The sequence below is a fragment of the Puma concolor genome, chromosome F2 (assembly GCF_028749965.1).
Source record: "Puma concolor isolate L17-30 chromosome F2, mPumCon1.1.hap2, whole genome shotgun sequence".
NCBI classification, from domain to species: Eukaryota; Metazoa; Chordata; class Mammalia; order Carnivora; family Felidae; genus Puma; species Puma concolor.
The window spans coordinates 11,421,038-11,441,187 of NC_141684.1; the positions used below are offsets into that span (position 1 = coordinate 11,421,038).

Below are 20,150 nucleotides of genomic sequence, written 5' to 3' on the forward strand. Positions count from 1 at the left end.
TAGGGAGGCTCGCAAACCAGCATGTTCTCTTCCATAGACGAAACTGCTTCCCGCACCCCCTTAGTGACTTATTCTCGAATGGGTCACATGGATGTGGGGTCAGATGCTGAGTCAGCCCCTGACTGGTTTGTCAGAGAATACTTCGAGCAGTTTTTTCTTCATTTCTAGAAATGGAAAAATAGTTTTTCAACCTCATCGGACGGTCCTGAAGCATCACACAGGTCATGCAGGTCCCTGACAATGGTGACCGCGATGACGACTTCATCCTCCTCAGCTTGAGGCTCTGAAACAGTAGGGGGAGTCCAAACAAAATCTGTCCTCTTCCATCCACCACTGCACGGATGTATCCAAGCTGCTTAGCTCTACCCCCGTTCACTCCCCACCCCCAAGCTTCAGTTTCCTCCTTTCTAAAATGGGACCATAATGGCTACTTTGTTGCACACGTTGGAAAGAACATATTAAAAATATTTAATATGATACTAGAATATATTAATCCGTGGTAGTTAAAATTACAGTCAGCTGCAAAAATTTAATCAATGCTGGAAAAATTTTAGCCAGTATTGTTTCAAATTATTTATTCCTATATTCTGTCTCTTTCTTTCTTAGGCTCAGGTTACTTTTGTGTTAGACCGCTTAATGTTCTCCCACAGGTCACTGAGATTTTATTTTCAATCTTTTTATTCCTTGTGCTTCGGATTAGATAATTTCTACTTTCCTGGCTTCAAGTTTATGGCTCATTTCTTCTGCAGTGTCAGTCTGCTGTTAGTCTCATCCAGTTAATTCTTATTTCAGATACCATATTTTTCTAGTTCTTGGATTTCTGTGTGGCCTTTTTTTTTTTTTTTTTTTTTTTTTGTAGAATTTCTGTCTTTCCTAGAGTTCTATTATCTCTTCACCCATTTATCCATCTTTTCCTATAGATTCTTGACCTTACTTGTAATATTTATTTTGAACTTGTGTCCTAAATCCAACATCTAACTTGTCTGTGGTTCCATTTCTTTTGACTTTTTTTTTTTTTCTCTCTCTCTCTTGGTGTTTTGCTACATTTTTCTGTTTCCTTGTGTGTCTAATAATTTCTGTTTGCATGCTAGACATTTGAATTGTATGATGTAGAGACTCTGGGTTCTTTTATCTTCTATGAAATGTGTGGTGTTTTATTCTAGTACCTGATTAGATTTCTGGTGATGACCATCACCTTGATCTTACGGTAAGTTTATCTTAGTTTTGCTTATAGTCCCAGGATATAGCCCTTAGTCCTGCAACATGGCCCATACTCTCATGGCACCATCCATCCAGGCTTTCAGCCCAGAGTGTTTACTAAGCCCTGGCTAACTTTGTGGGATTTGAATTCCAAACTCTTTCCTTAGCAATGGGAAGTTGCTGGAATCTGCTTAACTCTTTAGATACTGTTTTCTGCTAGGCTTTTCGAAGCATTTGCAGTTCTGGGCAACCGGGGGTTGAATTTGAGGGCTTCCCTTTCTGTGACTTCTTCTTTTCTTGGATTTTCCCCCTCAATTGCCAGCTGCTGAAGCAATCTCAAACTCTGACCTCTGACACCTCAGCTGAGTAAAATGCCACTTTGTACTTGAGTTCAGTTCTCCTTGCCCAACATGGACTAAAGTCTGCCTTTAGGAGAAAAGCCAGTTAAATATGGTCTTCTCTGGCATGGTTCTCTTCCTTAAAGGGTATTACCCCTTCTTTTTCTTCCTGCTTTTGCGTGCTTTCCAGTGGTTTCTAGTGGTTGTTTTTGTATTTTGTCCATCATTCATAATTGTTATAGGCAGGAGCATTAGTCTGGTACAAGTTATTCCATCAAATTATCAACTGCCGATGCAGATAGATCTTTATAAAAAATAATGTATGAGTAATTCATTTATCAAGCATTGATTGAACGTACAACATTCAGGGATTGACAGAACACTTGACTCGCAGAGAGGTGTTTTGGCATAGTTGGACTCAACAATATGCAGCAGTGTGTGAAAGTGACTTAGAGAGAGGTATGTCTTCAGCTCGGGTCCATGGATCACAGATACCTAAACACAGAAAATAGGCGCTCTGTTTATTCAGTCAAAACTATTTACGAAGCACAGGAGAGGCAAGTAGGTGATTAAATGCTAGGATAAGCAGTGATCGTCTGTACTCTTGGACTTCCAGTTTATTGTAAACTCAGTGTTTTCACCTCGTAGTCTCACTCTGAAGTTTGGTCTTAAAGTCTGCATGTAAGGGAAGTAACCCATGGAGTCAGAATAACCCTTGAAAATCCTTATATGGCCAATAAAGTACACTTAAAATTCTACCTCGGTGTTTTTACAAAGATTGGCATTCCTTTAGGAGTGTGGTATTGAAAACGCACACACTCACCCTCCACACACAGCCTTTGAGCCCATCACCCGCAGCTCAGGGAGAGGCTCCCCCTGCGAACACTGTCCCTCCTGCCCACGGACACATACTCGTCATTGACTGGGGGGGGGGGGGTGCCCAGTGCTGTTCACATGGTTTTTGCTCTCTCTCTCTCTCGTTCTTCCAAATTGACTAAGTTGAGGAGTCTCTTAAATTAAAGGCACAGATGTGTCCTACTGTGATTTTCAGTCCCTATCAGCTAATCCTTTTTACCGTTCGCTTAAAGATTCAGCTTAGTGACTGCCGAGTTTTCTTTACGGACAACCTTTCTGCCTTGAGCAGACCCTCCTTGACGATTACGGCCAAGATTCTGTGGTCACTCCAGATCTTGCTGCCTCTTATTCCAAGTTGCATTTTGACCACGTTCTTGGATGGTTTATGCCTCGTCAAACAAGGGTTATGTTTTCCTGTATAATGATGTTGCAATTAAACTATAGCAAGAGTCTGGAGGAATGCCAGGGTCTCTGGTTTTATTTCTGTGTATGGTATTCCTGCTAGGGTCGCTTCCATTCTGCCTCTCTCACACAGGCTTCCCTGGCCACGTGGAGTATCCTGTGAGGCAAACCCACCTCAGCTCTTCACAGGAGGCCCCGGCTTCAGGCAGCCATGCTCTGTGATAAACTCTACAAAGCAGTCATGCATGTGTTGGATTCCATTTGTGGTTTGGACATGCACATGAATTTTAAATGTCTCTGTCTAGGACGGGAGGGACTCTCCAGCCGAGTCTTTAGCCAGGAAGATAACTACTTCTCGATTTTTCTGACGCCTGCTTAGGTATGGAAATCAAGCAAGTTGCTATCGATCCTGAAGTGTTTTTCATAAATAATCAGTGCCGTAAGACGGAGAGATTGGGGGTTGATGGAGGATGACTTTGCATGGCCAGTTTGTCACCTGCATGCAGACAACAGGATATTCTCCGATCTTCCATGTCCCTGATAATTGATCAAACGTCACACTTTTTCTTTATGGGGAATCGCAGGGGGTTTCCAGTGCATTCTGGAAAACCTGGGGCTGGTTGTTGTTGTTGTTAATGGCATTTTCTGTTTGTTTTTCTCATTGGAAAAGTATAATATATATTAACATATTTGCAAAGGAAAATTGAGATAAAAGAAGAAAATACTAATCAGCCGTAGTTCTTTTTTAAACGTGTGTGTGTGTGTGTGTGTGTGTGTGTGTGCGCGTGTGTGTATTCTGAACCACAGACAGCACACTTAAGTGGCACCTGGCACATTTGTGTGCTGCGTGGCCCTTGTCATCTTCCTTGTCCACGCTCTGGGCGATGCCTTTTCCAGGAGCCCTGGAGTGGAGAGACGTGTATTGCTGTAGTGCTTGGGGGTGTTCTGTGCCGCCTGCACAGTGAGGAGTGGGGGGATCCCCTCTGGAAGAGCATTGGCTCCCAGACCAGAACGCTGGGGTGTGATCTCTGTTCTGGCTATAAGTAGCAGAGTAGTTCTCAGCAAGTCCGTCCATTTCTGAAGACCTCAGTTTTCTTCTCTGTGAAACCGAGATGATACCTACCTTGTCTATTGATGAAATAGTGGTGATGAAAGGACACGAAGGTTCTTTTGCAACCTAAAAGACACCATGTATACCCTTTGGGGGGGTCACGGGGTCCAAAAAAGAATGCCATTCTCCACCCAAAACCAAACAGGCCAGCTTGCACGTTTGATCTCTTCTGTACACGTGCTGTTGTTCTCCCTCAGACTCATTGGAGTCTGCACCTGTTGAGGGCAAGAAGGTTTTAGATTCAGCTGACTTTCCTCCGTGATCCTTAACATTCTGGGGTCATCAATCCCTGTATAATATGAGAACAACAGACCTTCTCTGAATTTAAAAAAAAAATTTTTTTTGAAGGCAGAATTTTTCAGTCAATTTTAGAGGTTTTTGCAAGCTGTGGAATTGAGATCAGAACCATTGATGGATATAAGTAGTAACATTGTATGCAGAATATGCATCTAACATATACTGTATTAACACATAAGGAAATGGTTAAGTAATTAAATATTAGAAATTTAGGTTTCAAAATGTTTTACCATGGGGCACCTGGGTGGCTCACTTAGTTAAGCATCCGACTTCGGCCCAGGTCATGATCTCACGGTTCATGGGTTCTAGCCCATCATCGGGCTCTGTGCTGACAACTCAGAGCCTGGAGCCTGCTTCGGAGTCTGTGTCCCCCTCTCTCTCTCTGCCCACCCCCCCCCCCGACCCCACACCCTGTCTTTCATAAATAAATAAATAAATAAATAAATAAATAAATAAATAAATGTAGGTTAAAATAAAATTTTTCATGAAAAGTATAGATGGTCACAAATCGTCTGGAGAGTACCAGTTTAAAGAGCAGCTGCCCAGCCAGGTCCTATCCTAGCCTACTTCATCTACCAGGGCAAGATCCCAGTGAGGCTTTGGTTTATCTCTAGTCATGTTACACATAATTTTTAAACCAAGAAGCTGAAGCTCAGAAAGACCAAGGCTGTAAACCGAATGACCTACATAACCTTTGTATCCCACTGTAGGTGCTTAATGAAAGTTTGTGAATTAATAGAAACATGTGGGGCCATATTTGTACATTACACCTGTTTATAAGAAAGCTTGGCTCCCTCGGAGGGTGGGCAGTTGACTAGAAGGCTGGAATAGAAGAGGAATACTTGTCTCCTTCCTAGCTTTTCTTAGGGGGCAGATCTCAAAGCATGAACATTACCCAGAAGAGCCGACAGCAAATCCAAGCGTGATGTGGATTTTATCTGGCAGTTAGGAGGCCAACGTGATGGAGCCAGAAGAGAGGGCATTGCTGCTTCTGATGCTCAAATGCCGTTTAAATGCCGAGTAATAGCCTTGTGGAACTCTGCAGGCATCTTGTCTTGGGGCTCTGTTAGTTAATGGATTTGTCAGTTGCTGCGGAAATGGGAGTCTGCATGCTAAGTTTCCAGATAACACCCTTGGGGCTGGAGCAGATTCTTGTAGAGGCTTGGCTAGAATTTTGAAACACAAATCCAAATTCAAAATGACCTTGAAAAATCAGAGGAATGAGTCATCCCAAGTGGCATGGAGAAAGGCAATTAAAAAAAAAAAATGTATGCAAACCGTTCTGCCTTTAACCATGTTGCCTTGGACCTTAACCTTAGTGAGTGGTGGTGGGAACAGATGAGGAAACTGAGGCCCAGGGAAGTGAAATAACTTGTTCACAATCAATTTAAATGTGTCTAAATAGTGGAGGTTGTATCTAAGGCAATACAGAGTTTGGACTCTGAGCCCAAACTCCCTCACCCCCCACCAATATAGTGTCTGTAAAATTAAAACAGGTTGTTTTCATGGGGCACCTGGGAGGCTCAGTCCGTTAAGCATCTGACTCTTGATTTCGACTCAGGTCATGATCTCATGGTTCGTGGGTTCGAGGCCTGAATTGGGCTCTGCGCTAACAGCACAGAGCCTGCTTGGGGTCCTCTCTCTCTCTCTCTCTCTCTCCCCCTCTCTCCCCCCCCCCCCTCCACTCTTCCCCTGCTCACATGCATGGTCCTTCTCTCTCTCAAAAATAAATAAACTTAAAAACAAAACAGGTTGTTTTCAGGGTCACAGGTTGAATGGTAACTGGTTGTATGGATCATCAGCGTGACAAAAAGAGCCGGGCCCCACTCTGACACTGAACAGGAGTGGAGGGCAGTGCTTTTAAAACTTTAACCTGCCTAGACGGTGAGCTCTGGAGAGACTGGGGGCCCCTTGGTGGTCTCTGTATCTCTGCCCACTCAAGCAGACACCAGCTTCTTTATCCCCGGGTACTTTAAGGTGCCTTGATGGGATGCTGTGCCTGTTTTCCCGGGTCTACCAGTAATGAGCTGTTCATTCTTCAGGGTGTTAGGCAGTTGTCATCGCTTGGGAACTCAGTGGCTACATCCAAGTTTTGTCCGTGTGTTCATTTATTTATCAGATGCAGCATGGGTGCCTATGAGAGGCTGTGTTAAATAAGCAATGTATTTTCATACAGAGGAAAGAAAATAAAAACCATCGATGATGGATTAAGTATTGAAGTATTCAAAAGAGAATAAAACTAAACCAAATATTAGAAGGCTTAGGAACTTTAACGCTAGAACTTTTCTTCACCCTACATGAACAGATACATTGGATTGAATTCAAGCTTTCAATGTGTTGTTGTTTTTTTAATACAAACTATTAGGAGGTTTGGGAATATAAGATAGAAAACTCAAAGGATTTCTGGGTGAAGATTGGTATGTTTGATGACATGAAATCTAAAAAGTTCTGTGTGGCAAAGGACACCGTAAACCAAATGAGGAGACAAACGGGAGGGAATTCCAGCAACACATATTACAAAAGATTGCCGTCCCTTAGGCAAAAAATTTTCTCACAGACTGCTAGGGAGAAGGCAAGCTGTGGAAAACAACAGGCAGAAAAGGAAATGTGAATGGACAATAAAATACAGAAAGATACTCGGGCTTACTGTCACCCACTTTTTCACATCCCTGTGGTATGAATTAAAAAAGTGCAACAACATCTGTGCGCTAGTGAAGTTCTAGAGAAATCCCTCTTACATTTGTGCGGCTGTTGGGTCTGTGCATTGTTACCACCAGCCTCTTGGGAAACATAGTAGTGTTATTTAAAATTTGAAGTGTGCACCCCATTCCCCATCAGTTCTGCTTTTGTGACTGCATCTTTTAAAGTGACAGCATGTAAGAACTTGTGGATAAGAATATTTATGGCAGCATTGGTTTTCCAGTAGCAAACACTGGAAGTCCCTCAGGGGGATAGTTCTCCAAATCGTAGTAGTGTTTATTAAGGAATATAATCACAGTTAAAATGATTAATTAGATTTAATTGTATTCGGTTTCTTGATCCTTATTCAGTAGGAAAAAAGTAAGCCATGTAGTCTTGATTTTAATATGCCATTTGGTTTTTTAAAAATGAGAAAAAGGGAGAAGACCCCCTATTGTATGTGTGTTTGTGTATTTTTTAAGCATAGAGAAAGCTTTGCTGAGATTATTAACATACCACATTATTAACTCTGCTTATTTCAAGGAGATGGGATTGGAGAAGGGGAAAGGAAATGATCATTTGTATCTTTATATATCTCTGTAGAAGTGTATGAATTATTTTTGTAATTTTAAAAACAAATGGAATTAAAATTTTTAAAGGGTGATTAGTGCTACAGAGTATGTATAGGATGGTGTAAAAGAATTTATCACTTCCCCCTCTCTGCCAGCACTATAATTTATGACATGGCTTTATTATTACAGTTATAGCTCATTGTATTTTATATGCCTGGCACGTGGCCAATACTAAGTATTTTCCGAAGGAAGGAGAGAAGACTTGCTCCGGGAGACTTCACTACATACGTTGAGCATTTTACCAAGCTGGTCGAGTGCTGGGGACAGGGTGAACAACTGCAGATCAGGTAAAGCTGGCAGCTGGGACGTCGCAAGAGGCTGAGGAGGGAGTGAATGACAGGCTCGCCTGGGAGGTTGCACTTACATTTGATCTCGCAAGAGGCAGGTTGAGGCCCAGAACTGTGAGGGGCACTGGGGAACTTCGGCTGGGCTGTGTGGCTGCAGTGGAATGATGCCTGCCTCCGAGCTGTGCTCCAGATACCTCTGAGCTCTCGAAGATGAGATGATAAACACAGTGGCACTGGACTCGTGGCAAAGAAGATAACTTCCATAGAGACACAGGAAGAGAAGCGAGGCTCTCAAGAAGGAGAGTGTGGGAAGTTAAGGAAGGGAGACTCAGTCTGGGGCCAGGGATGGTTCCTCCCATATCTTAAAGACCCACCGTAGGCCAGACCCCGGAGGAGACGCACTGGAGGCGTTTCCTGTCCTGTCCGCGTCATGATCCCATCGAGGTATTACTGTGGTTAAGGAAGCACAGTCTAAGATGATTATATGGATTGTCTTAGATCCACAGCTGGTAAATGGAAGACCTAGGGTTTGGTCCACAGTTGTCTTGTGTATCGTGGACCCTCCAAAAAATACCACGATATTTAGATTGTACCCAATTCTCCATTAACATCAGAGCTTCAGCCTTCGGTCTCAGGGTGAATGAAAGCAATAAAAGTAAAGATATTTTTAGAGGCTTGCCATGTACTTTATAGATCCTACATCTGTCACATTTCACGTATGAAAGCTGAGACCCAGAAAAGTACCTTTTCCAAGGTCACGGATGGGTCAGCCTGGACAGAGGGAGATTCAAACCCAGGGAGACACAAACCACTTATGCCTCTGTCCCTCCGTCAGATGATGCCTCGGTAAACATTAGGCTGTGCTTAGTCAAGGTTGGGGGAGCTTTTGAGGATGGATCTGTTATGAATGCTTTCAAGGCCTTTACTCATTAAATAGAAATAATCCTTCGTGGTTTTATAATGTTCACTGCTGTTGGCTGCAGTTTTCCCCAAAGAGCTTTCACATTAATTATGACATCTTTACCTCTTAGCATTCAACCTCAAGGAGTATGCTGGGTATAGGTATTATCAGACCTGTTTTAAGCTTACTTATTTATTTTGAGAGAGAGAAAAGAGCATGCAGGGTAGGAACAGAGAAAGAGGGAGAGAGACTTCCAAGCAGGCTCTGTGCTGACATGGTTTAGAGTACAGCGCAGGGCTTGAACCCACAAATCGTGAGATCGTAACCTGAGCCAAAATCAAGAGTTGGATGCTGAACCTCCTGAGCCCCCCAGGCGCCCCTATCAGGCCTGTTTTATAGGTGAAATAAAGGCCCCTGAGAGCCTTAGTCACCTGACCAGGGTCCCTTGGTAGAGCCTGGAGCTAAGGACCTAGATTTTCAGATCCCTCAGTCAGTCACTTGACATCTGGCTCAAAAATAGGAGACATCTGGAGTTCCAGCATTTAACTGAGCATGATGGGTAAGAACACAGGCTCCGCAGCCCGTGCCTGTCATCACCATGCAGCTGGGTGACCTTGGGCAACCTGTTTAACTCTGAACCAGTCTCTGCATCTGGAAAATGGGGATAATAAGAGCATGTCATTGTGAGCATTGAGTGAAGTAATGCAGGACGAAAGCACAGCTCCTGGCCCATTAAGTGATCAAAAGTTTAACCACAATTAATCATAATTGTAATTAATAATTATTAACGATTGTAATCAGTCATTGTTACATTTATTGCATCTTTGTCATTATTACAGGACAGGAGGCTGTCTTACCCTGTTTTTCTTGGTGTCTGTCATTAAGCCTTTCATGTATTAGATTCCAAATAGATATTTGCAGCACGCATCATGGCAGCCTTGACTGTCTTTCCTGAGTTTGTCAGTGGAAAAGGGTGGGTTTGGAATCGGATGAGGCTAGGTTCCAATGTGGATTCCCCAGTGAGTTTCACTGTCTTATCTATAAAACACTGCCTTGAAGAAGTTTTAGGATATTCACCGTTCTGGATCTCGCCACACGGTTGGTGCTTATAAGCTGCAGCTATAGTTACAGTGACAGAGCATCAAAGGTTGGGTTGACAGGCCAGTTGGGAAGTTTTGTGAGTTTCCCAGTTTGGTAAGGCAAACATGCCTTAGAGAAAGGCCTGTTTAATAATTGCTGTGGTTCTGAAAATTTTGAGGACGGCCTCACTGGAGAAATGTACATGACATTTCAAAGGAATATTGAATTTGGGGGCGCCTGGGTGGCTCAGTCAGCTAAGCGTCCGACTTCAGCTCTCAGGTCATAATCTCATGGTTTATGAGTTCGAACCTATTAGGCTCTGTGCCGACAGCTCAGATCCTGGAGCCTGCTTCCGATTCTGTGTCTCCATCTCTCTCTGCCCCTCTGCAGCCCTCTCTCTCTCTCTCTCTCTCTCTCTCTCTCTCTCTCTCTCTCTCTCAGAAATAAATAAACATTTAAAAATATTTAAAAAAAAGAGACTATTGAATTTTAATGTATTCTCAAGGCACTTGTAACTGCCAGCCCCAGGAACATATACTCTGAGAGCTGTCACGGACTTCAGAGTATAGTTGGAGCCTCTGTCCCCCTGGCCAGAGGACGAAAGATGGACGCCACTGCACTGGACTCCGAGGAGCAGCCTGGTGCTGTCATCCATCATTGCTGTCCTCGCCATAAACATTTATCGACCTTATCATGTCCCATGCACTTGGCATGCAGTAACTCACTCTCCATAATACCGCTGTGCGGCAAATACCATTATTACCCCCATTTTAGAGCTGAGAAGATGAGACTTAGGAAGGTGAGTTACTCGACCAGAACACCACACAGGGTTGGTGACAGACCTGGAATTTGATCGTAGATCTGTCTCACTTGAGGATATGGGGGAGAGTCTCCGCTCTGAGATCAAAAAAGCCCAAGATTAAATTCCCTTGTTTATCAGCTGTATGACCTTGGGCACGTTTTTTCATCTCAAAAGTGAGGATGATAACGATACTTCTCTTCCAGTCTTGTTGATACAAGTGAATTCAGTAATGTGCATGAAGTGCTTAGTGCGGTGACAGGCATATGCTAAATACTCGACACACTACTGTTATCTGTGTTATTACTAGAATAGTAAGTCACTACTTAGGTACTACTGTGGGGCTTACATGTCAGAATGTATGTAAAGGCCCTTTCGAGCTGCATGGAACATATTAGGTGATCTGTATATGTTAGTCATCTCCCCAAAGAAATGCCAGCAGTTGAAATCTTGACTAAGTGGCCCTCTCTGGTTCAGCTGGTAAAATTATTTTATTTTCTTCTTTTTCCAGAACTGAAGGGAGTCACCTGGCTCTTAGAATTATCTTACATTCTGCGACAATACCATGAATACCAGAAATCCCCTGTAGATGTTTGAAAAGCATGAATCTCTCCATAACGGCTGGATTGAATTTCTCTCTTTCTTTGTTCTTTTCTTTTATTTGGTCTCCATCCTCACTTCCTTTCCCCAGCACTCACTTTACCAGCTTCCCGAAAGTCTGCTGGCACTTAACGTAGTTTACCCTGCTTTCTGAAAGGTCCTGGTCAAGCCATTTTCTGTCTCATCAGCCCTCCCATTCAGTCACACCTGTGTCTGTGACAGTCCCTCCCCCCCACCCCCAAAGCCCTGTATTTCTCTCTTCTTCCCTACACCCCCGAATTTACCATTTGTTTCTCTGCTTGCTATACTCCGTAATTGAACCTGCCCTCTGCCTCTGCTGTTGTTCTCTCCTCCACCAGAACCCCCTGTCTCTCTACCCTCTCCCTCTGCTGAAAACCTGCTTGGTAAACCCTTAGTTTTGTACAAAGGGATGCATGTGTTTATATAATATTGCTAGTGAGTTGTCACAGATTTGGGGAAAAAAAAAGCATGTGAGATATATATTCTTTTTTTTCTTTATTTTGTGTGTGTGTGTGTGAGATATATATTCTTATACTGGCTACATGCCAGGTACTGTTTTAAGCGCCTAACAGTTAATTGCCATTATTTCTACCCACAAGATTATTAGTATTATCCCCAGATACACCTTACTAAGTTGTGATTTTTTTTTAATGTTTATGTATTTTGAGAGTGGGGGAGGGTCAAAGAGAGAGGGAGAGAGAAACTCCTAAGCAGGCTCTGTGCTGTCAGCGCAGAGCCCGACACAGGGCTCAAACCCACGAACTATGAGATCATGACCTGAGCTGAAATCAAGAGTCAGATGCTAATCGACTGAACCACCCAGGCACCCCATAGACTGTGATTTTTAAAATGTATCTACAGTAGGAAATTTCACACATATATACAGATGTAGGATTACCATACATATACTTATGCACATAAATATAGGTATTGACTATATGGTGGTTCATTAGTGGAATTAACAAAGCACACAGGACCCATGCCCTAGCCTGGACTTACTCATCGAGTCTCACCTTTTGCCTCTCTCATGTCATTTTTGATGTTCATCTTCCCGATAAAGCCTCCTTCTTCCCTTACAGGGTTCTGGTGAGGGTTAAATATGGTCTTGTAAAAAGCATTTGGGTAAGAGAAGGTTCTCAACAAATGCCAGTGCTCCCTTCCTGAGCCCCATCTGCCTTAGCCAAGTCTGTCTTGTTGCTTGATGAGTCCATCATCTCTGAGAGACTAAGAGCTTCTCCTAATTCTTTCTAAGCTCTGCATGCGGTTCCAAACTCAAGAGAGTGGCTGTGTCTGGGGAGGGAGGGAAGAGATTGGGATTGGGGGAGAGAGGAAACATTCTGGAATACTTTATTTCTTAAACTGGCTGGTGGGTCCATGAGTATTCTCTTCATCTGAAGGTTGTGATATATGTCATTTGAAATATTTCATAATTCCAAGCAAACAAAAATCCTATATACTTCTGTTTTACCAGAAACACTTTCTTTGAAAGCAGTTGAAATGAACAGGCTGCTGAATTTTTGTTTGTTTGTTTGTTTGTTGTTTGTTTCTTGTTTTTGCTGGCCTCCAAAAGCAGAAGAGGTCTGGTGGGATTCTCAGGGGTGAGGTAGGCTCTTTAGCTTTAGACAGAAGGAATCAGGGGTAACTCCAGTTTATGAGGAGATCAAACATGTGCATCCTGTCTGTCGAGCTGATGTGGCCTTTCTTTTGTGTTTTCCTGAGCCACTTCCCTCCATTACTTGGGCAATAACCAGAGCTGCGTTTTATCTTTTTTAATATCGGCCTAAAATGCTGACATCCACTGTAGGCATCATGAATTTTTGATGTGATGATTGGAAGGCTGCTGGGGCCTCATTTCATTTCACTGGCCTGCTGTGACACTTGTTTCCTTTTGTGTATTGAGACTTCCTTCTTGGGACATTCCCCACTTCAGACCTCTGTTTGGTTTCATGAGTGCCCAGTGCTCCCGCACAGTTATTGAGAGTGTATTTGAGAGTGAGATGCTTTGGATTTTTATCTCCATTATTGAATGATCCAGGAGATTTTAAGAAGGGAATGCTTCTTAAATTCCTGAAAAGAAAATCAACAAATCCAAGTCAATGGATATTTACTGAGCCCTAGCTTCTTAAGCTCAGCTCACCGAAAAATGACAACCACGGTGGTATTTGTTGGGTGGGGACGCAGAGATGAGCCAGAAGTAATACCTGCCTCTCACAGTCGTATGGCAAGGAAAGGTCTGTACTTACACAAATATGATGTGATATGGTGGAAAATACTGCAAAAGAGGCACAGAGAGTTACTGGCAAGGGAGGATATTGCCAACTAAGGGAAGGCTCTATAAGGAGGTATTTAATTAAGCCTTTAGAGGTATGATTTTGCTAGACATGATTTTGTCAGATACTCACCGTTCATTTATTCATTCAGTAAATTGTCATGCATCTCTTATGGGGCTCCGTACAAATCTGTGCCTCCCTGTCCTCTACCACAAAGGAAGAGAGAAGCGGGGACCTGAGTAGAGGCATCTGAAACGTGTGCACGTGGAAGTGGGGCACCTCGCCTCCACTCACACTTCCTTGGTCAGCATGTGTCATGTTCCGTGCTTGCTTCCTTCAAGGGTGTAGAGACGTGCAGGACTGCCTTCCAGAGCCTGCAAGGGTAGGGAGTCTGGATATCTGCGGTAAGTGCTTACGTCTGCTGTAAGCATCGCAGGATGTGATGCACAATTTTACAGAACCACACTGGATGCTGTATTGATAGGGGACTGTAGGTGAACAAGAAAGAGCTGCAATAAAGAGACTTTCATAGGGAGGTTCTGCAGTGATCAAGGCAAGAGATGATGTCAGATAAGATTGATAGCCATGGGGGTAGTGAGTTGTCAGATTTTGGTTACATTTTCAAGGTAAAGACAATAGGGTTTGCCAGTGGGTTGTATCTGGGGTATGAGAAAAAGAAAAATCAAGCATGACTAGTATGGGCTTCAACCTGAACAACTACAAGAATGTATTTGTCATTAACTGAGATATAAGGGTCTGTAGAAAAAGAAGGTCGGGGGCAGAACATTAAGGGTTTGCTGTTAGCATGTTGAGATTGAACATAGTTATCAGACATCCAGGTGGAGATATTGAATAGGCAGTTGATATAGAAATCTATATTTCAGGGCTAGGGTCTGGGCTGGGGTATCAATTTGGGATAGAATAGAAGTTATTCAAAGCTATAAACTAGATGAGATCCCAAGAGAGTGAGCATAGAGAGAGAGAAGAAAAGCCCAGGGCTCTCCAACATTGTGAGGTCAGGGGGATGAAGATCCAGCAAAGATGTTGGAGAGGAGGGAGCAGCCAAGACATAGAAGAATGGTGAAGAGAGTGTGATATTATCCTGGAAGCCCAGTAGAGAGAGTGGGAGTGGTTATTATTGATGGTACCCTCACTCTTTGTACAGTTCGTATCACCTCTTCAGCACCACATTCATGTAAGATAGGGTTAGTGTCATGTTACAGATCAGGAAAGCAAAGCTCAGAGTGAGGAAATGTATTCACAAGTATCTCATTAACGCCTTGTAATTCTCCAACTAGGATAATGGTCATAAAAGTTACAAAACTGATAAGATAGCTAGCTTATAGGTGGTGAAACCAAACCTCAAACGTTGATCCATCTGATCCATGCCTTCACGACTCACACCAAGAGATCGTGTGCAAAAAAAATCATTTTAAAAATGCTGTTCCTCAGATCTGAGGCTTAGACAGAATTAAAGGAAATTAAGATGAGTTGCAGAGAAGGAAACCTGTTAGAACCCGTGGATGTTTCTTCTGCCTTCCAAGATTGATTTTCAAAGGAGACTTTTCTCCTTGTTCCTGCTAATCATAGTTTCTTAATGGAAATACGATGTGCTTTGAAATGGGATGATAACCTGACCCTCCCCGCCCCCTGTGGGGAGTCCATGGGCTAGCTGGGATGTAGGTGAACTGAACGCTGTGAAAGAACAAGGAGGAAACCCCGTTTACTAGAGTGAGCGAAGGCATCTCGCTCCCCGCTGACCACCTCTGGACACATTCAGTGAATAATTGATGCCGTGTCTCTTTGCCTTCCTTTTAAGAGTTTCTAATGATCAATCAGTGTTCAAAGTATCTCGTCATTGTGGCAAATAATAGCTCAGACTCCTGCCTTCTTCTTTTTTAGATCACGTACAAAATGAAGAAAACTATGCACAAGTTCTTGACAAGTTCGGAAGTAATTTTTTAAGTCGAGACAACCCAGACCTTGGCACTGCTTTCGTCAAGTTTTCTACTCTTACAAAGGAACTGTCCACACTGCTGAAAAATCTGGTAAGCCATTGCATAAGTGATTTCTAAAAATTTCAACCAGACCAAAGTACAATAAGATCATGAAGAGAACAATTTAATAATCTTCTCCCCAGCCCCCCGTCCTGGGGGTTAAACAAAATTAAAATTAAAAAAATAAAAAATGAAAAGCTTTTTAAAAGTCTCCGGTGTGGAGTCACGTGTAAAGAAAATACCGTTGTAGGGGCGCCTGGGTGGCTCAGTCGGTTAAGCGGCCGACTTCGGCTCAGGTCACGATCTCACACTCCGTGAGTTCAAGCCCCGCATTGGGCTCTGTGCTGACCGCTCAGAGCCTGGAGCCTGTTTCAGATTCTGTGTCTCCCTCTCTTTCTGACCCTCCCCCGTTCATGCTCTGTCTCTCTCTATCTCAAAAATAAATACACGTAAAAAAAAAAAAAATTTAAAAAAAAAAAAAGAAAAAAGAAAATACCGTTGTAGAACTCCTAGATCCAGCTTCTAGCAGGGAAGATTTACGGAGTCAGAGAAGCTAGTTAACCTGGATTCTCTTCCCATTCTACCATTGCCTTGGTTTGGGTTTTGTTTGAGATAATTTTTAGCGACTTTTGTTTTTTTATTAGTTGAAAGAGTGTTGATGATTTCTGTGTCAAACATACACTGGAAATCCACGTTGCAAGTGTTATACCTCACTTGTATGAAGACAAGCATGCATTTTGGTCCCTGACTTACAAATAATTAACCTCCCCAGTTCCTCACATCATTTTAACCCCCCCACCAAGAAAAGGATTTTGGGATTCAGGGGAATCCAGGGTTACAGAAGTTGATGACAAAAGGAATCCCTAAAAACCTGGGACGTGAGGGGTGTCTGGCTCCAGGAGGCAAACAGAGTTGGGGCTGAGGTGGTCTCTTTGGCGACACTGCTGTCCGGATACCCGCCCTCACACCCTGTTCACACTGAGAAGGCTCGTTCTGTGTGGCATCACCACCCAGCCCTCCTTGTACATTAAATCAAGTCTCTCTTCTCCAGAGTCCCGGGAGATAGAGGCACAGGGAGGTTGGACAGTCCCAAAGGAAAACGATGCCATACTTTCCTCGGCTCTTTCCTGAAGACGGGCAGACTCTTCCTCTCCCCCAGTCTCTCAGTATTGCACCCTGGCCTCCTTTAAGAACTCAAGATGTCTTGGCCCTGGGTTAGTTGTCTTCTATCAGATAGGCTTCTGTGACCTTACAGGAGAATCTAGTCACAGATCTGTTCAATACAAACAGCTAGTTTACAGACAAATACATACTCTTCGAAAAATGAAAACTGCCATTCTATAGTGTTTTAACCTGAATATTTGGCCAATCAGAGTCTCCTTTTTTTTCCTATCCTACTAGATGAATACATGTGTGTGTCTGTCTTCCTAACAGCTTAATTCTAATTTGTGGTTTATGCCATTGAGTTAGTCTCCTACAGTGACAGCTAATCTTAAAGAAAATGAAGATGGAGAATAGAAACAGGTCTTATTTTCAAAAACTTCAGGAACTTAGGACCAACATGTTCCTATACTTTGGGGTTTATTTGACAAATCCGTGATATCTCTGTAAATCTTAGAGTATTTAAATCGCTTTTATTCGGAAGATGGCCCTCATTTCTCCTTCCTCTGGGTGCTGCCTGTCTTTCTGCTGATGGCCTTGCTCAAAGGCCATGTGGTGGGAAGAAGGGAAGTGAAGCAGCACTCTGACTATGCACGTGAGTAATTACTGGTAACAGACTTGCTCAGGGAGGAAGTTCTGTTTTCCCCTGAGGTGGGTGTTTTCACAGGGGTGTCTTGCTAATAACCTTTAGTTTCCCGGACACCAAATGTATTTGGCTTCAGTCGAGACTCATCCCTTGCACATTTCCTGGACCAGTCCATTCCTCCACTTCCCTCCACTGTGGGTTCCTTCCCCAGCGTGTGCCGGCCCCACAACGCAGTGGTCACTCGTGGAACTCGTGGAACATTCGTTGTCTGTATTTGCTTACCTAATACTGCGCTGACTTGCCACCATACAGAAACCACTGATATTTATTGAACGCCTTGATGAACCTGGTAATGTGCATCATGTGTAGATTTCTTTTCTTTTTTTTTTTTATGTTTGTATATTTGTGAGAGAGAGAAGGTGGGGGGCAGAGAGAGAAGGAGACAGAGAGAATCCCGAGCAGGCTCCGAGCTGTCAGCAGTGTTCGATGCGGGGCTTGAACCCACGAACCGTGAGATCATGACCTAAACCAATATCAGGAGTCGGATGACTCAGTGACTGAGCCACCCAGGTGCCCCAGTATGTAGGTTTCTTATTTTACATCTTACAACAATCCTATGGTTGTTATACCTTCAATCCAGATGAGGGAGTTGAGGCACATCAGTATTTAACCTGTTCAGGGACACTGTTAATAAGCAGACGTGTACCCAAACATTCTGTCTGTGAGTCCATTGTCTCTACCACCGTACTCTGTTACACTGCCTCTATCACCCTACCTTGGTGATTGTGTTTCCCTAAGTAATGCTGATCTTGCTGGCCCCCTACACAAACTCCAAGCTGCAGGCCTTCTTCCTCCCTGGCTACTCTCCTTTAAGGGGTAGAAGTCTAAGAAATATCTGATAGAAATTGCTAGAAGACCCAGTTCGCTTAATTAAAAAAATAAAAACTGACATTTTCTCTTTGAAGTTAGTGGTGGCATGCCTGATGAGGAAGCAGGTAAAGAATCTGTTTGTACTATAGTTGGTTACTAAGGGAACGCTATTCTGACTGAATAAAAAGCCAGTCCCAGGAGTTTATACAACCTGACAACAGTTTCAGCAGCTTGCTGCTTCCCTTTTTATGTTCTGCCAGGAAAGGGTAGAGCGAACCAGACAGGCTGATGCGGCCAAGCCTTGGAGCAGAGAGAGGGCTCAGAGGAAGCCACGCCCCAGGAGGGAGGGGCTTCTGGCCAGCTTGCAGCCCTCCAGCCCCCACATAAGAGTTTGGGGAGCATCCTGGAGCTTGTTGGAGCTCTAGAACACCCCCTGGGAACCAGTATTTCTCAGGAGGCTCTTGAAAAGCCTATTTTCTTAAGCTAGTGGAGTCTGGAAACGTTAAGCAAGAATGGATACAGTTGGAATTCAGAGAGTAAGATAAAAGAAGGTACTTTGATATTTTTAGACTTTTCTAAATTGTATCCTCAGTCCAACCAGTAAATGCCAAATGTCTCTTGTGTTCCAAGGTCTTTGGTACATATGGAAAAATGTCATTTTCTAATAAAGGTAGTACTTACAATGGGCATTTTAATAGTTTTCATTAAAACATTACTTACTTTCATATAGAGGAAAAGGAAACGGTAGATTTGGGGGTCAGGTGTAGCTTTCTGCTTTTGACTAACTCTAGTTAGAGAAAAACTTTCATCGTGTTGCCTGTAAGTAATCGGTATTGGGAGTGTATTGTGTTGAGGGGTTTCTGAAGGGTTGGTTGGTCCTGAGAAATGTGACCCGCTAAGTGATGATAGCTGTCTCTTCTCTGTTTGTTTGTCTTCATCTCCCAGCTTTCAGTGACTGTGGAAGGTGGGATGGCCAGGTGGGAAGTTATGTGAAAACCCCAAGAGCCGCAGGGATGCTGGCGCTAACATCAGACAGGGCTGGGGCTGGTTCCTGTTGTCTAGCTTCTGACTCCTAACTGACTGCCACCTGAGGACCCCAAAGAGAGTTGTCACTGTGGCTCTTTACCCTGTGAGCTCGTGCCAGAGTCGACGCACCAAGTCAGGTTTAAAGTAACTCACGTTTCCTGGGCGCCTGGGTGGCTCACTAGGTTAAGCATCTGACTCTCGGTTTTGGCTCAGGTCGTGATCTCACGGTTCGCGAGTTCAAGCCCCGCGTTAGGCTTCATGCTGACAGTGCAGAGCCCGCTTGGGATGCTCCCTCTCCCCTCTCTCCCTGTCCCTACCCCACCTACACTCTCTCTCTCTTTCAAAATAAGTGAATAAACTTTAAAAATAATTTAAAAAAAAAAAAAGCAACTTGCATTTCTTCCTGCCCTTCGCCTCCACATACCAGGAGATGTTTTTTGTAAAAAAGCTGTTTCACCTCACAACAGGCCGAGAGAGGCTGTGAAGGGTGGGGGGGGAAGTAGGGTCTCCATTGGACCTGCCAGCCCAGCTCCCCGGCTCAGCAGGTTTACAGCCATAGGCAAACGGTTGAACTTGTAGGGCTAATGTCCTGACCTGTACATAGCATTGCTGGTATCTGTTGTGTGGTAGTGATGGGACTTCATTGAGATCATGGAATCAGATCACCAAGCACACTACCTGACATGCGGAATTTACTTAACAAATACAATCTTTTATTATTATTTACATCCTCTCATTTGATCTCTGTGGCAACTCCCCAGGGTAAAGGCAGGTATAGAGAGTCCCATCCCATTTTACAGATAAATGCACCAAATCTCCAAAAAAATAATATGCCTGGAAATAGTGGAGTTGGGGCTCGACCCCAGGTTCCCTGACATGCACTGTTTCAGCGATGTGCCCCCAGCAGCGACAGAGTGATGGCATTGCCTTTCTGTATGGGTTGTGGATGCAGGTAGCCCACCTGGCTTGACTAGAACCTGTATGAGTAGCCATCAACCCGTGTTTGTGTCTGTTTAGCTTGCAAAATTCTTTCTATCC

General features: G+C 43.6%; 1 protein-coding gene across 4 annotated transcripts in view; it reads left to right on the forward strand.

The window, feature by feature from the left end:
* Nucleotides 1-20,150, forward strand: part of ASAP1 (ArfGAP with SH3 domain, ankyrin repeat and PH domain 1) — a 348,090-nt gene that overhangs the window by 208,048 nt on the left and 119,892 nt on the right. For all 4 annotated transcript variants that reach the window (XM_086695637.1, XM_086695635.1, XM_086695638.1 and 1 more), the window contains exon 5: nt 15,375-15,520. In XM_086695637.1, the coding sequence (XP_086551763.1) occupies nt 15,375-15,520 (146 nt within the window). The remainder of the gene's footprint in view (nt 1-15,374; nt 15,521-20,150) is intronic.